The 17,069-nt window shown below is 40.7% G+C and overlaps 1 protein-coding gene and 1 pseudogene across 2 annotated transcripts; one reads left to right on the forward strand and one right to left on the reverse strand.

The window, feature by feature from the left end:
• Positions 1-4,100: 4,100 nt before the first annotated feature.
• Positions 4,101-5,552, reverse strand: LOC309700602 (granzyme B(G,H)-like; annotated as a pseudogene). Its single transcript, XR_014280816.1, has 5 exons — positions 5,467-5,552; positions 5,231-5,382; positions 5,001-5,130; positions 4,551-4,805; positions 4,101-4,448 (listed from the first exon to the last, which is right to left on the reverse strand). The product of XR_014280816.1 is annotated as a granzyme B(G,H)-like (transcript).
• A 6,333-nt stretch (positions 5,553-11,885) lies between these two features.
• LOC309700594 (galectin-3-binding protein B-like) lies at positions 11,886-16,395 on the forward strand. Its single transcript, XM_082524247.1, has 6 exons — positions 11,886-12,205; positions 12,499-12,571; positions 13,533-13,724; positions 13,810-13,941; positions 14,026-14,296; positions 14,369-16,395. Exons 2-6 carry the CDS (start codon positions 12,514-12,516, stop codon positions 15,390-15,392), a joined length of 1,677 nt encoding a protein of 558 aa, XP_082380373.1. The 5' UTR covers positions 11,886-12,205; positions 12,499-12,513; the 3' UTR covers positions 15,393-16,395.
• The last annotated feature ends 674 nt before the right edge of the window (positions 16,396-17,069 follow it).

A 17,069-nucleotide genomic window follows, 5' to 3' on the forward strand; every position in this document is an offset into this window, starting at 1 on the left:
AGTAAAATCAGTACACAGCATATAATCAATAAGCAACAGATTGTGGCCAAAAATATCCTTCTCCCCGTCATTTCTATTTTTGTTCACTCAGTTTGGGATTTGTTCATTCCAGGCTTGTTTTCTCTGATCTTTCACACAGCACAGTAAAGAAGTCAAACTGAAGACTTAACACATTTAAGTGATATTATCAAAGTGCAGCTCAGTGCAGCAAACTAGATAAAACACAGAAACCACAGCATTCAGATGAGCTGTTGTTATAGTTACTTTAACAACATTTACGCACATACTCATCTTTCACATCTGTGTTCACATTCAGAACACTTTCACTTATGCTGATGTCTCAGTGACTGTGTGTTTGCACTATTAATCTGACTTCATTTCTGATCTGAACCTGTAGACGGCCTCATAAATATCTTTATAAATGCTGTATTACAGTGTGAGTCCGAAACCTTTATTATGTGGTGATTTTCACACAATTTCTTAAACAAACTCATTCTTCAGTTTTCTGCTCTTAATATCATTTGACTTTTGTAATGTTTACACTTTGCTCCTCGTGTTCCTCCATATTTTTAAATCAGGTGACTTCTCTCGGATGCTTTAAACACAGATGTAGTTTTATTACAGAAATATCAGTTGGTATTTTGCATGATAATTCGTTTTTTACTCTTACTACTCATCCCAAATTCATTCATAACTTAAATCAAGTTATGAAGCTATTATGTTAAGCCAAACAAGCTATAATATATTATAATAAGCTAGATGATGCTGTTTTATTTGTATTTTTACAGAATTTTTGGGGTATTTTTGGTACCAAGATGCTTAAAGTGGACATAAACCACTACAAGTATTAAGTCTAATTTACACCATGGAGCCCTACTTTAAAAAAACAACAACCCAAAACTGTCATGCGTGAACTCTGTCTGTGAAGCTGGATTTTCAAAATAAGAGTTTAAAGTTTCCGTTTAAAGAGTGTAGCACCATCTTGTGGCAGTACAGAATGTGAAGTCACTGGGTTGGTTGGTTGGTTCTTCACTGTTTGTTAGCTCATATGAATCCACCTGTTGGCCGTAATGTTCAGGCATTTTAAGAATGCGTTTTATGAATGAGGACTGTGTGGAGGAGACAGTGTTTGAGTCATGTTCCTTGTAGGGATGGGAACTGATAAGAATTTAGCAATTCTGATTTCATTATCGATTCTCAATGGCTCCTCTTTGAAAGTCACCACTATCGCCAAACATCATATTACGTTCATGCAAATTAATTACATGTTGTTGGTCACATGTTTGTGCATGTTGGAGATATGTACCCTCTTTGTTGTCAGTCAATATTTAAAAGAATGAATGTATTACACATATTACACAAAGCACTTTTTACAGAAGTATTAGCATTAATGAATTACTAGTAAGAAAAAGTAATTCAATAGTTTCATTACTTTCATGTTAATCTGTAAAATGACCTGAAACACACTGTCTCATAACCATCATGTAAACAAATTTAACCCGAGTCTACAGCCCCACACACCAACACAAATCCCTATCCTGATGAGGACACGTATGATCTTTCTTTTAGTATTTAGGTATGAAGACAACGCCCACATCACAAAGAGAAGATGAAAGCCAGCACAAAGAGACTTTAAAACAGGGGTGTAAAACTCCAGGCTTCAAGGGCCGGTTTCCTACTGTGATGACAGCGGCTATATGTGCAGGTTGGGCCGTGCGCGTTTCATCACGTGAATAAAGGTTTCTTCAGCCAGAACACGCGAGGGCGTGATATCCCATACTTAATGTTGTACCTCATTCCTCTCGTTCAGGGAACAGAAGTTATAGACATAACTATTTGTTTTTAAGCTGGGGGCTGGGGGCCCCCTGGTGGGTCACAAAGGTATTGCAGGCGAACCGCAGTAATAACCAAATTCCGTCTGAGATTTTTAGAAGTATGTAGAGTTACATATTTATATAAATGTATTTATTTATATAAAAAGTGAATCAAAATTGGTTATAGGAGGTGGTTAATTTAATTGTTATTCATTACTCTGACCTAAACTTACTGCACATTAGCTTCTAATATTCACTCTGCAGTGGTAGCCACCTTGCATATGACTGCGTAGCATTAACGATTTATTACTAACAGTCTGTGTTGGTAATGCTGTTTAAAAAAAAACACATTTAAGGAAAGACATCACTTTCTCTTATTTTTTGATTAGAAAAAAAATTAAGATTGGGTAGGCCTCGTGCGATTTTCTGCTTTTGAAGAGAGTCTGAGCAGTCTCAGCTTTAGGAAAGGCTTATATACATCATTACCTGGTTGTGAATCTTCCTACTCTGAGGATTACCCATAATCCTTTGGCATTATAAGTCCATGCAGAGGGGCCTTTGAGACAGTAGGTGGTGCCATTGCCCTATTTAACTGTGGGGTTTAACTGTGTTGTATTATGTCCACCTGCACAGATAACACTGGCAGGAAGACCACACCATTGTTCCTCAGGCTTGTGGGTTAATGACAGACACGTACACCACTCTCATTTCAGTCATTCGCCCACCTGCCCATGCACATCCTTTTGTTGCAGGTGTATTTAAGCACACGGAAGCTGAATTGTTTGTGCAGCCTATTTGAACTGGACAACCCTCAGAACCTGCCCAGTGGAGACTGGCAGCCTGAAATTAACCTACATAAGGTGAGTGAAGCTACAACGAAGCAAAAGCCCAAGACAGAGTTCTGCTTTGTCATCAATGCACTTTCGTGACGGTACTTCCTGCAAGCCAATGATGTGACCGACATGAGAGACTGGGTGGCTGCTCTCAACAAGGTCAGCAAGATAACAGTGCCTAAGTCTTGCACTGCATGTGTGAGGCCTGATGTGACCACAGTGTTAAGTGATGCTCACGCCCGCATGGGATCTATCCCCATGCAGTGAAGTTAGCGGGTGATTCTAAATTCACACAGGAGTGTGAAAGGTTGTCTTTCTCTATGTGATAGTCTTGCAATAGACCAGTGATCTCTGGTGACTTTATTTCCTCATCAGTATGTACTCTTTTAATCTTCCTTTTGTCCCAATGACCCTTTATTAAACAGTTTAATTGAAATGACTGAATCAACAAATGTTTCACTCTTGTTGAAATCGAGCTGATAATAAAAAAGATCACAATTGTTACAAAAGGATATGAAATGTCTAATGATATTTTTATTTTTTTATTTCTGGTCACACTTACAGTGTGATCAGAAATTACATTTCAATAATGCAAAAGTAAAACTTAATTAGCTTGTCAGTAGACTGACGGTATTTTGAGATGTCATATAGACGTTGGGCTTATCGGGGTGTTTGCAGTTGTTTTTGTAGTTGAAAGAATCACCACCAACAGTGTTTAACAGAAATGAGGAGCATCATTTGCACAATACACTCCCCGCTCACTTTAAAATACTGTGCATGTGTTGGAATATACATATGCTGCACACAGAACACTACAGATGTACATTTATATGTGTTTCATTTATATTTAAGCGTAGATGACTCTGCAAACTTTGAGAAGACTGTGGTTGGTGATAATCATCTGTTGTTATCTGAAGATGACAATAAAGCAGAGTAGAGTGTATTTACACTGAGTGGGTAATTGTTCCACTGGCTGAAGGGGAAAAACAGTGATTTGTAAATGATTAAACAGCATTAATGAGGATATGATTAAATAACTGCTCATTTTCAAGTGTGTAGATTGTGTGGTATATAATTATTCATTGCAACGTGATGTTTTAAGTATTGCAACGCCAGTTACTTAAAAAATAATAATAGTTGCATTTAAGTAGTGTGTAAGTAATTTTAGGTTGTACCTAAATTTTGAGTACTTGAAAGGAAATACACAAATACTGTAAGTAATTGCTAGTACTGTAGGTCATTTTAATTCATATGTAATTTATTACTTGTAGAAACCTTATATCATAAGTACAGTGTATTTTCAGGACATGGGTCATATGATCAAGTGGATCAACCTCACTGAACTTCCAGGTATTTAACAGGAAAGGACACATTCTACAAATTTTTGATGGTATTTATTTTTTAATGTAAGTTGGTAAATGAGAACAGTCTTTATCACATTTATATGGGTAGGGTTTTTTTTTACTGTTTACTGTGTTTTATTGTTATTTTTATTATTTATAATGTTCAAACAAAACAATCATTTAAAAAAAGGAAATCACATATTTAATTCTTTTCATTTTTGACTACACTGACAGAGAATCAGAAATGCTGACATTTCATTAATATACAAGCCAAATTTTCAGTGAAGTTTTTACTCCTCATATTTTCTGGATTTCACAATCCTGTTGATCCACTGAAGGTATTTTGAGATGTCTGTATAGATGTTGGGTTTATTGGGGTAACTGCAGTTTTCTTTATAGTTGAAAGAAACAATGCCAACAGCCAACCCGTCGCACACCAGAGGACCACCAGAATCTCCCTGTGAAGAGGAAGAATGTTAATTTACCAGCTTTTATTCCATTTATTTTATATATATTTGTGATGAAGGAGCCAGTTTACACGGAAAGGACAGAAAACATACCTGACAGAATCCTTTGTCTGTCTCATATCCACCTGCACAGATAACATTGGCAGGAAGACCAGGCCACTGGGGCTCACAGACCTCTCGTTGAATGACAGACACGTCCACCACCCTCAGCTCATCAACAGGTTTACCGTGAGTTTTAGTTGTTCCCCATCCAGCCACCTGACACACTTGGTTTTCTTTTAGGTTTATTTCAGCCTGTGGAAGCTTAATTTTTTCTACGCCATGGCCCAGTTTAACTTTCTCAGACAGCTGGAGACACAAAGTAAAAATAGAAATGTCTGTTTCAGTCCAAATCAATTTTATTTATACAGCGCCCAATCACAACAACAGTTCTCTCAACGTGCTTTAATTTGTGAGGTAAAGACCCTAAAATAATACAAAAAATACAATTAGAATAATAAGACCACAAATATGTATCATGTTAAACTGTGAATATGTCCTTACTTTAATCAGCATGATGTCATCACCCTGTCCAGCATCTTTATAATTTTCATGGATGGTTTTGTTTTTAATCTTTATTTTTTGATGACTGCTATTCTTGAGATTGTGGTTGCCGAGAACGACGTGTGTGAGGCTGATGAAGGAGTAATCAGTTAAAGGAAATCAATACATTTTCTAAATGTGTTTCAGTGACATGAGTCAGAGATTACAGCAGAAGATGTCTGATTACTCACTATTTATTACAGTGTGCAGCCGAGACTACAAAGTCCTCAGTGATGAGAAATCCTCCACAAACATGTTCACCCTTGTTGTTCTGCACAGAGGCCATGTACTGCATCGAGTTCTCTGGGGCTTTTTTTACCATCTATGATGTGACTTCCATGTGCTGAAAAAAGTAAAAGAACAAACTAAAGAAAATGTAGTTAATGCCATATTAAATGATCAGAGAATAATAACAAAGCTTTCTTACCGAGCTTTCCGAGGCATGCCAGAAGATGAAGGAGCAGGCTTTTCTGCAGACCGAGCATGATGCCAGCGAAATAGTTACCATGTGTTTGAGTGTATAGGTGAACCTTTTATACAGCAGTTTGTCTCACTGACAAGTATGATTACAATCAATCTTAATTTACTTTCTGTTACGCCCCAGTCTAGGGGTACAGGAACGTAGCATAAGAGTTAAAAAAGGAAGTAACACCTTCTAACCACATTATTTATGCGACGCAAGTTTTCATGTTTGGCAATTTACATGATCTTTTTTGTACAAAAGGCCCCATTGTTACGGTTTTATTCTGTTCAGTTGTTAGTTCACCTGTAGTTTTTTAGAGTGGCCACCCCGCCGTTTTGTATGAGAGAGACTATGGGCAGGGAGAAACATGGGCAAGGCACCTGAGCTTTTCTGCTCCAGATTACCAGCAGAGAAGTGGTCATTCCGTGAGAAGTGTGTGTTAATGAGCAACGTAAGTTTGTGATGTGTGAGAATGTGATAATAAGATCAGAGCGATCCCACCGTCCCTCCTGTTTTTGTGTAATATCCAAAACTATGGTTAGCGGGCGATATTTAACAAGCCCTGTGTTATGAGCCCTGTTGTTATTTGCTAATGGTCTGACATTAAAAAGTGTTGGGAGTGATGGTAGCATCAGCAGATTTTGATCACTCTCTGTTTTTGGTCTGTTGTTATTTATAATGATGCATGATTTCACTTCCATGTGCTGAAAAGGTCAAATGAAATCAACAAAAATGAAAAAAGTCTAGGGATATTCCAGGTTTGGTGGGCCATGTTGTCTCACATATTATGAGCACAGTTCACAGCAAACTATAGATGAACTGCACTGTGGCCGCTAAAGTGATTCTTTTCCAGATGTGCGCAGTGTGTTGGTGGATTGTGGAGCAGCACCAGCTGAGGAGAGTGTTACCATCTTCTTTTACAGAAGTTGAGGACCAGAGACAGACACACACAGGTGAGACGCTCAGCACTGAGAGTTTTCAGAGCAGCCAGCGTTAACTGGAGCAGTCTTAAACATGAGAGACTATATAGAAAACGTGTCACAGAGCCGAGTGTACAAACCACAAACTTGTTATAGTTTGATCACGGTTATCAGTACAAAAACACATGTAAGAGTGGGTTTGGGTTTCAGAAGGCTGCTGGTTGTCTGGTTTCGTTTTCTTCTTTGTCGGCATTTGCTCTTAGAAGAGAGCAACGCAGAAAATATAAAGTTTAATCACTTTGAGAACTTTTGTAAATGTCCTTTTGTGACTCGTAATGAAATCGTTACAGGACAAAAAGGAACCCTGACAGATAAAACTGGCTTTTATCTTCATGTTCAGCTAAAGAGCAAATGCTAATTTAGATGTGAGTGAAATGATTCAATTCAATTTTATTTATATAGCGCCAAATCACAACAAAAGTCACCTCAAGGTGCTTTATATTGTACAGCAGATACAGACTCCGGTTGGAGTGAGAGAAGGAAGACAGGATAAAATACATGCTGTGGAAGAGAGACAGAGATTAATAACAGATATGATTATTAATCTCTCTTTCTAGTCCCTGTCAGGACTCTTGCTGCAGCATTTTGGATTAGCTGAAGGCTTTTCAGCGAGTTTTTTGGACATCCTGATAATAATGAATTGCAGTAGTCCAGCCAATGATGTGGCTGAAGCTTTTGTAACAACAGCTAAACTCAAAAAACACGAAGCTTAACGTTTAAACCTACAGAAGCAGATGTACAAGTACAATAATGCTGTGTGTGTGTGTGTGTGTGTGTGTGTGTGTGTGTGTGTGTGTGTGTGTGTGTGTGTGTGTGTGTGTGTGTGTGTGTGTGAGAGAGTCTGTGTATGTTTGTAACATAAGATTTTTTTCTATATCACCAGACACTTATCTTAATTACTTTTGGAAAAGATACACATTTCTGGGACTATGAAGCTGTTTCACACACACACAGACACACACCCTTACCCTAACTGTAACCTAATTGTAACTCTGACACTAAAACCACATTTTGAGTCCCAAAAATGCCTTCAAACTCGTGGGGACCAGGATTTTGTCCCTATAAGGGCTGTTGGTCCACACAAGTATAGTAAACTTTCCAGTTTTCCCCACAAAGATATGTAAACAAGGTCACACACACACACACACACACGCACACACACACACACACACGCACGCACACACACACACACACACACACACACACACGCACGCACGCACGCACGCACACGCACACACACACACACACATAATAATTAAAAAGAAGTGTCTGTTTATGTAGAGAAAAGCTTATGTTAAACACACACATATATAGATAGATGTGAAATACCAACATGCTCACTCTCACGGTCTGTTTAAATTCTCAGAAAACTGTATCTGAACCACAGACACCGCTGGTTCTAGATTCGCTGATTCTGGATTCAGATATTCAGACTGAGCTGACAGATAAACACAGTGAGTCTCCGACTGTGAAACACAAACGCTCTCTGAATGAGCCAGAACACAGTAAAGTGTCTCAAGCTGAGCTGGCAGAGCTACACAACATGACCCTAGCACATTTTAAAGGAGCATCAGGACTCATCATGACTCTGATTTCTTAGTAAACTTTGTTAGTAATGTGTTTATTGAAAATGAAGTAATGCAGTAATCTCCAGAGGTGGGAAGTACTATAATAATAATAATATGTGGATTTATATAGCACTTTTCAAGGCACCCAAAGCGCTTTACAATACCACTATTCATTCACTCTCACATTCATACACTGGTGGAGGCAAGCTACAGTTGTAGCCACAGCTGCCTATGCTTGTGTATTTATATTTATGACAACTTTAAACTCGTACTCTCTACTTTTAATACAAATATCTGGACTTTCTTACATTTCTACAGCAGTTTGAACACAATTGAGGTGAGACATTATTTGACGTCACTGCACGCCGCCGAACATCAAACATCGACCCATAGAAGACTCTCCTGCTGGTGTGTCATCGTCGGTGCTCATCACAAGTAGAGTGAAGAGCACCAAAGTCCTCGGTGTTCACATCACAGAGGACCTGTCCTGGACCAGCAACACCAAATCAGTAAAAAAAAAAGTTTTAATTGTGAAATAGTTTCTTCCCCCAAGCGGTCCGACTCCTGAACACAACACTGGACTCTCTTCTCTCTTCTCCACATACTTCTTAGACTACATAACACTATCCCCTCACTTCCAATACTTACACTATTGTGTATTGCACTGTTCCACTCTGTCAGTGTACTATTTAATCTCATTTGTTTCTATTTCTATTCAAGTACAACACAGTTGTATTTATTTGTAGTTTATCTTTTTCTGTACAGTTGTATATATATATATATATATATATATATATATATATATGAGGAGGATAGAAGCCACTGACATAAAGACAAGAAAGCTCCTTACCATGTATGGAGGGTTTCACCCCAAGTCCAGCACCCTGAGGCTGTACGCTAAGCGGAAGGAAGGGGGCCGGGGACTGGTGAGTGTCAGCACCACAGTCCAGGATGAGACAACGAACATCCAAGAATACATTGGGAAGATGGCCCCAACTGACCGAGTGCTCAGTGAATACCTCAGGCAGCAGAAACCCAAGAAAGAGGAGGGAGACGAGGAACCATCATGGAAGGACAGGCCCCTGCACGGTATGTACCACCGGCAGATAGAGGAGGTGGCTGATATCCAGAAATCCTACCAGTGGCTGGACAAAGCTGGACTGAAAGACAGCACAGAGGCACTAATCATGGCAGCACAAGAACAAGCTCTGAGCACAAGATCCATAGAGGCTGGGGTCTATCACACCAGGCAAGACCCCAGGTGCAGGCTGTGTAAAGATGCCCCAGAGACAATCCAGCACATAACAGCAGGGTGCAAGATGCTAGCAGGCAAGGCATACATGGAACGCCATAACCAAGTGGCCGGCATAGTGTACAGGAACATCTGTGCCGAGTATAACCTGGAAGTCCCGAGGTCAAAATGGGAGATGCCCCCAAGGGTGGTGGAGAATGACCGAGCTAAGATCCTGTGGGACTTCCAGATACAGACGGACAAAATGGTGGTAGCTAACCAACCGGACATAGTGGTGGTAGACAAACAGAAGAAGATGGCCGTAGTGATCGATGTAGCGGTTCCGAATGACAGCAATATCAGGAAGAAGGAACACGAGAAGCTGGAGAAATACCAAGGGCTCAGAGAAGAGCTCGAGAGGATGTGGAGGGTGAAGGTAACGGTGGTCCCCGTGGTAATCGGAGCACTAGGTGCGGTGACTCCCAAGCTAGGCGAGTGGCTCCAGCAGATCCCGGGAACAACATCAGAGATCTCTGTCCAGAAGAGCGCAGTCCTGGGAACAGCTAAGATACTGCGCAGGACCCTCAAGCTCCCAGGCCTCTGGTAGAGGACCCGAGCTTGAAGGATAAACCGCCCGCAGGGGCGTGCTGGGTGTTTTATATATATATATATATATATATATATATGTATATATATATATATATATATATATATATATATATATATATATATATATATATATACACATGTGTGTGTATATCTATATCTATAGCACTTTAAAAGCAACACATGGGCGACCAAAGTGCTGTACAGCAGAAATATACCATATAAGTACCATAAGTATAATAAATACAATGAATAGATTGCAGTAAAACAAGTGTCAGTTACCCACTGAGTTGAAAGCCAGTGTCTAATATTGAGTTTTTAACCTGAATTTAAAGACCACCACTGAAGTAGATTGCCTAATGTGAAGAGGAAGCTCACCCCAAAGCTTCGGGGCCACAACAGTCACACTCAGTCTCCTCTAAGTTTCAGCCGCGATTTAGGGACTGAGAGAAACAGCTGCTTAGCTGACTGGAGTGAAAGAGGGGGGGACATAGGGCTTCAGCAGATTGGACAAGTAAACAGGTGCCAGAGTATTAAAGAGGGATTTAAAATAAATATGGAGAAAGACGGACAGGAGAGAAAGAGGAGAGCTTATATTTAACAGTGAGGTCTGATGAGTGATATGATCCAATCGTCTTGCAGTTGCAGTTCTTACCAAGTTGTACGAAGCATGCCAGGACACAGACGAGTAGAAATTTCTGGAGTGTTGAGGTGAACTTTTATTGAGCAGTTTGCTTCAGTGGAAAGTACGATTATCATATGTGGTAAATGTGGCTTTCAGCTGCATCCTTTACCCAGTGTAAGACTGAAACTGGTGTTATCATCATGTTCATCAGCTTATCGGTGTGAAACACACTCATCATGTTTAGTCGTCATTATTTTAAGCTCTTATAATAAGAAGTTCCCACCCGTTGATCCTCATAGAGCTGAAACACTGAAAGATTAGCTGCTGAAGATGGAACGCATGAGATATAAACTGTATAAAATGTATCTTTTATACAGTCATTGCTTTCAACAATGGCGGCAAAACAAACTCGGGATCTCGCAAAAGTTGAATTCCAACAATGGCGGCAGCTACTTAGTTGTAATATTACTCTTGCTGGGTCACAAAATAAACTTTTAAGATATTTTGAGGCGTGAACGTAGTTGTGTAAACGTCAAATATCTGCTCGGTTTACAAGACATCACATATTTGCAAAAGTGCTCCGACGTTTTCGGAGCTCTCGAAGCTAACGGGAGGTTGAGACCTAATACAGCCGGGAGGAACACCGCTCTCCCGGCACATCGTGCCTCGACCTCCCGGTCGGCTTCGAGCTGGCGGCCTCCGAAGAATGCGGCTAAAAGTTTTGCGGGATCTTGAGTTTGTTTTGCGAGATCTCACAAAAGTTCATTGTAATTTTTTTTCTCCCGTGTCCCTTGCGGGGCTCCGTAAGATCAAGGAAACTGAAAAACATTTGATCCCTGTGATAAACTGTAGCTGAATCTCACAGTTATGGGAGTGATGCATTCACACTGGATACAGACTAAAAACCGTGTTTAGTTTGAAACACACATCGAGAAATTCGTGCTGGGAGACATGTTAATGATTGAAAACATTCCAGAAATTCACAGCTGCTCGATCACTTGAAGGTGAAGCAGGAAGATTGTGGAGGTGAGATGATGGAAGCACAGCTGTTTTTATTTCTGCAGCTACGTTCATAGAGCCTGGTGATGGTTTAAAAGCTTTTAGTCACAGCAGGGCGAGCACAGCTCATGCTAACAATGTGACAGTGAGCCTGGATGCTTGAGCATTGCTGAAGTTGTCGTCTGTCTGAGCGCGCTCTTTGGCCTTCATGATGTCGCCATCTGCTGGTGATGGACTCACACTGGCCTCTAAACAAACATCAACTTCTGGCTTTGAAATAACTTTATCTCTAGCTCATGTGCGGGCAGCATGGGGACCCCAAAAGTATGCATGCCCAACTGCTATACATGATCCAACATAGCTTAGAAATGCAATATTTAAGTTTAAAGTCTACATTTCGTCCTGCTTTCTGTTTTTACTATTTTCACTTCTCATTGTATTGAGTATGATCTATCCATAATCTCATGAAAATATTATTGGCCATTAAAATATAAAGCCTCGTTATGAATCTTTTGTGACAAAGTCATATGTTTTGGAACTAAATGTGGCATCATCCCAAGTTGTTTGAAAAGCACGTTGGGTGTGGTAATTCCTGGAAAACCACCGCCTACAAATAAAGTAAGTAAAGTGGCTCCTTCATTTCACGGACTGACGGACCTCATCACAGAGCAGCTTTTCTTAACCTGGAGCTCTGGTAAGTCCTTTCCTAGCTTTGGTCAGGAATGCGTATGATTGATGATTTGCTGGCAACAAAGAAAAGGACATTTAGTTTTTCTTTTATGATTTCAGTCGCTGCTCTGCAAAGCTGCATTTGAATGTGATGATGTGCACACAAAACTTCTCCAACTCTTAAAACTCTGATGTATTTTTTTTAAAGCAGAAACGTCATTATTATGCTCTCGTGTGAAAGAAGCAGGATGATTGCTGATGAAAAGAAAACGCATTTTTAATACAGAAACGTGTTGCACTTTTGCCTTTTGTCTCCAGTTTAGCGCCATTAAAATGAATGGAAATGCTTTTTTATTCTGTATTCTTCTGCTGAGCGTCACCTTATCCAGTGGTGAGTAAAACTGATTTCCCATTAAACTCAATTCTCTATTAATATTACAATCTAAGCTGAACACAAGTGTAGTGTTGTTTGTTTAGTATTAGAACACACCTAAAACACATGTGCATGTGCATGCATGTTCTTGATGAGGTTGTCGCTTGTTTCCAAGGTTTCATAACCGCAAGAAACCGTCAGTCGACAGTTTAAGGGTTACTTTATAAAGTTATCGTGTCACAACGAATAAATAAATAATTATTACCAGCACAGAGGATTATGAGCATTCTCAGGATGTTGTTATGAGTTAGTTTACTAACATGGCAGCCATTCACAACCCAACACCAACTGGCTATCACGGTATGAGGTGTGCAGATACAAAGAAAGGTTTCAGATGTTTGCACCTAACATAGCCGCGATAGTATAATGCAAGTGCTAATAATGATGCACTTTAGTTTTATTTAATGCTTTATATATGTGCAATAATGAATCAAAAATTTATAAGGAAAACATTTATGGTCACAGCTCACTTAATTACTTTTCCTGTCCTGGGAGGAAATTCCATCCAGACATTTACTGTAGGGTCTACCTTACAATATAAAGTACCTTGAGGCAACTGTTGTTGTGATTTGGCCCTGTATAAATACAACTGAATTGAATTAAAAGTGATGTTCATTTTTTAAAAACATGTTTGTTTGTTTAATAACTGCATGGTCTTAACCCTGGTCACTGTAAAGAACAGCTGATGTTGTAACGCTGTGTACAGTACTAACGCTGTCGAGACGTTTGCTCATATTGCTGTGAATTTCTGCAGCCTGTTACAGTCTCTAGAACAAACCACCGCTGATCTGATATCAGTATTTTTAAATAAAAGTGGGAAAATAGCTATATATCTGTTGTGCTGTGAAATCTACATGATCCTTCATCTTTCTCCATAAATCCCAAATAAATCGATTACACTGCATTGTTGTTCCTTTAGCCTATGAAGAAGGTTACATCAGGCTGGCTGGTGGCCAGGAATACTCCGAGGGCCGTGTGGAGATCTTTCACGATGGAGTTTGGGGGACGATTTGCGACGATGGCTGGGACATAAATGACGCTCATGTAGTGTGTCGACAGCTGCGTTTCCCTGGTGCAGCCGAGGCTCCTGGATCAGCTGCATTTGGCGCCGGTAACGAAACCACGATGCTCCTCTTACGCGCTGCATTTCAGTGGTTAATGGCTAGACTGTAATTGTGTGGCTGTTTTGGTTTTAGGGGTCGGTAACATCTGGATGGACGATTTAACCTGCGGTGGGTCGGAGATTAACCTACTCCAGTGTACGTTTCCTGGCTGGGGGGTCCATAACTGCGGTCACGGCGAAGATGCCGGAGTTAGATGTGAGAAAGGTGAGGATGTTAGCATAAGGACAGAAGTCTCCAACCTCCTCTGAGAAATAAAGGTGTATTCACCGTGTCTGTGATCTCTATCAGGGGCGGAGCCTCAGAGCAGGGACCTCAACCACGAGTACACGTTGGACCACAATGCGAGCCTCTCTCAGCAGCTAGGCGAGCTGTTTGACAGCAGACAGGACTGTGACGTGGACATTGCAGTGGCAGTGGATAACAACATAGTGGAGACCATCTGTGCTCACAGGGTCATCCTTTCTCTCAATTCAAACCTCAAGTCTTTGCATCCAGACCTCAGCAGCTTGCTCATTAATGTGTCTTCTGATTGCAGCCAACATGCCGACATATTTGTCAGGTATAAAAAGTTCACACTTGCACATATTTCTATGTAAACCTGTGATCTGTCAATCAAATTTTTGAATTTCAGATACTTCTACACGAGGAAGATTACGGTCACATTAGCCTCCTCCCACTGCATCCTGAAAATGGCTTCTGACTGGGGCCTGACTGAATATCACAATGAGGCTGCGAATCTCTTCAGACTGTTTCTCCCCGAGGACCCCACCTTCCAAAGTCAGAACTCTCTTTATGAGTACGCAGTTCGCAGAAGTGACGACACGCTGCAGCAACTATGTCTTCGCTACCTGGCGTGGAACTGCGAGGCGCTGATCAACTCCCCGGCCTGGACAAGCCTTCCTTTTAATCTGGTCAAAGCACTCCTTTCTCGCTCAGACCTCGTGGTGCGTAACGAAACAGTCGTCCTGAGCGGACTGGAGAGATGGGCAGAAGCTCGAGGAAACGCAACCATGCGTGAGATACTTCTAAATCTCGTCCGCTTCCCGATGATACCAGCTGAGGACTTATACAGTCTTGACAGCTCAGAGTACCACGCTAGCAAGCTGGAGGGGTTTCAGTTTAATGCTCTTCCTGTAAAAATGCTCCTCAGCGACCTGACAGGAACCATCTACACACCCAGGATTTACACTGGCAGACCGTGGAGCTTCACCTTCAGCAGTCAGGAGATCCGAGCTTACCAGCACTCCGGGGTCTACATCCTTCGAGGCCAGCGAGTCAGCAGCTTGACGTCTGATTTCCAAACCCCGGTTCATAACAGCGCCTATTTCGCTTTTCACACCATGCGCTGGAAAGTCACGACCTACGTCAGAGAGGAAGACTGCACGAAGCAAAGTGTCACTTGTGCTTCTTTACCAGCGATCAGCTTGAAGATTGAACAAAAGAATTTACCCAGTGAGATGGAGGGCCGCATCCGTTACAGCAACAGGCTCATTCTCATGTGCGCAGGAAGGCACGTGTTCCACGTGAACGAATTTAATGCTGTTGACAGCGACAGCCCCATAGCTGTTCCCAGCATCTCAGAACAAGTCTACCCGTGCCACTCAAACCTGTTCTCCTACCAGGTGGTGGTACGTCCTCAGTACTCAACAGATTAGAACTGACTAGAGAACTTAAGAGAAGGAGGGTGTGCGTCAGCGCAAGAACTGCACGCACATAATGCTTTCGGCTCTCTCCTCCTTATGTGCAGCGGCTGCAAGTGGAAACCTCACAGTGACAATTAAGGTGGATCCTGGAGCAGGTAGAATTGACTTCATGCAAGTTTTCTAAACATGAGCCAGCTTGTCCTGTAGTTGCTGTGGAATGCATCGCTGTGGCTTGTTTGGGCACGTGGTGCTAGTGTAAACCTGGGCAGAGAGCAGTATCACCGCATTTCTATCTGATGATAAGTGAAAAAATAATAAAAAAAAGGTCTGGTCTACTGTTATAATCACTCTGTCTGCAGAAGGTCATGCATTTCTTTTATTATGCAATGTATGTGTAATCAGATTACAGTGTATACACTTCTGTAATGTATTTGATTCACTGAAAATATTTACTGTCACTGCCATGACAACAGTCCAGCAGTCTTAGCACAATCTGTCTGTCCTTATACAAATACAGTAGAATGATAGAATAGAGACAGTTATTAATAATACCTGTTAAAATCCGCTGTAAGTAACAGAACGTTTAAACATACTGCAGGCTGCCTCCTCCTATGGTGTCAGTTTGAAAATCCTTCATCACCCATGTCTCAAATTATCGCATTCACAAGACTTTTTTGAGGTCAAGGTCACTGAGATTTGAATTCATCCAAGATTTTGTGTCGATACACCTGCGGCCCACCCGCCCCACGGTGGGGTGATAATGATACCAAAGGCTGATGGATTGAAAATAAAGATTTAAGAAAAAAAACAAACTCTTTTGAAATGAAGTTACAAGTAAAGTTATGTAAGTACAAATGTATGATTGCTAAATCATTTAGGAGACGTGTTTTATGTCATCAAATTATTTCAGCTAATTTTAACACGGTACAGAGGCCGGGAGCATTCACATCAACTCTGCTGCTGTTAGTTTCTGTTGGTTTTTAAGTGAAATAAATTCTTCTTGCACTTCTTTAAATGGGACTGGTGTCAAAATCATAAACACTTTTATTTTATGGAGCTGGTTTTTAGATCCTGCCGAGCTTAATTCAACAAAAACAGGCAGAAACCTTTCTGATAAACAACGCTTCTCATTTCCTCACTTTAATGTTTTGAATACTGTGACTAAAGTAAAGGGTCTAAATCAGCGGTCTCAAACTCAAATGAGCTGTGGGCCACGGGTGGCACTGTCGTCTCATTGGAGGGCCACTTTAGTGTTCAAGTAGTACAAAAAACCCAGCCAAACAAACAACAAAACACTTTTAAAAAATCAGATATTGTATAACAATTCAAAACTGCAAACATGGGCTTATTTTTTTTCTCACTCTTAACTAACTGAAGCCTTTCATTGAACTACCAAAAAAACACATTGGTTCTCTCGTTCTAGTCAGACATGCGGCAGCACTTCTGCTATACTTTTGTTTGTATTTAACAAAATAAAAATGCAGATATAAGTGTACACATTAGTTTTTGTTCTCTCACCTAACTAACACAGCCAAATCCCTCCGCATGTCTGTACTCTCTGCTCATAGTTCCTTCATATGAAATTATTTTTGCCTTTTTAAAGAACTTATTTTAACATTGCACTCAACAACAAACAAATCCTCCCTAACAAAAAAAGTCCCTTCAAGGGCCAAATTGTGTTACATTTCT

This window comes from Aulonocara stuartgranti (assembly GCF_965226115.1).
Source record: "Aulonocara stuartgranti genome assembly, chromosome: 23".
NCBI classification, from domain to species: domain Eukaryota; kingdom Metazoa; phylum Chordata; class Actinopteri; order Cichliformes; family Cichlidae; genus Aulonocara; species Aulonocara stuartgranti.

Excerpts from the sequence above, each read along its gene's own strand:
- LOC309700594 (XM_082524247.1), top strand. The coding sequence starts at position 12,514 with ATGAATGGAAATGCTTTTTTATTCTGTATTCTTCTGCTGAGCGTCACC. Across the intron at positions 13,725-13,809 it reads ATCAGCTGCATTTGGCGCCG|GGGTCGGTAACATCTGGATG; the intron begins GTAACGAAACCA and ends TTTTGGTTTTAG. Across the intron at positions 13,942-14,025 it reads CGGAGTTAGATGTGAGAAAG|GGGCGGAGCCTCAGAGCAGG; the intron begins GTGAGGATGTTA and ends GATCTCTATCAG.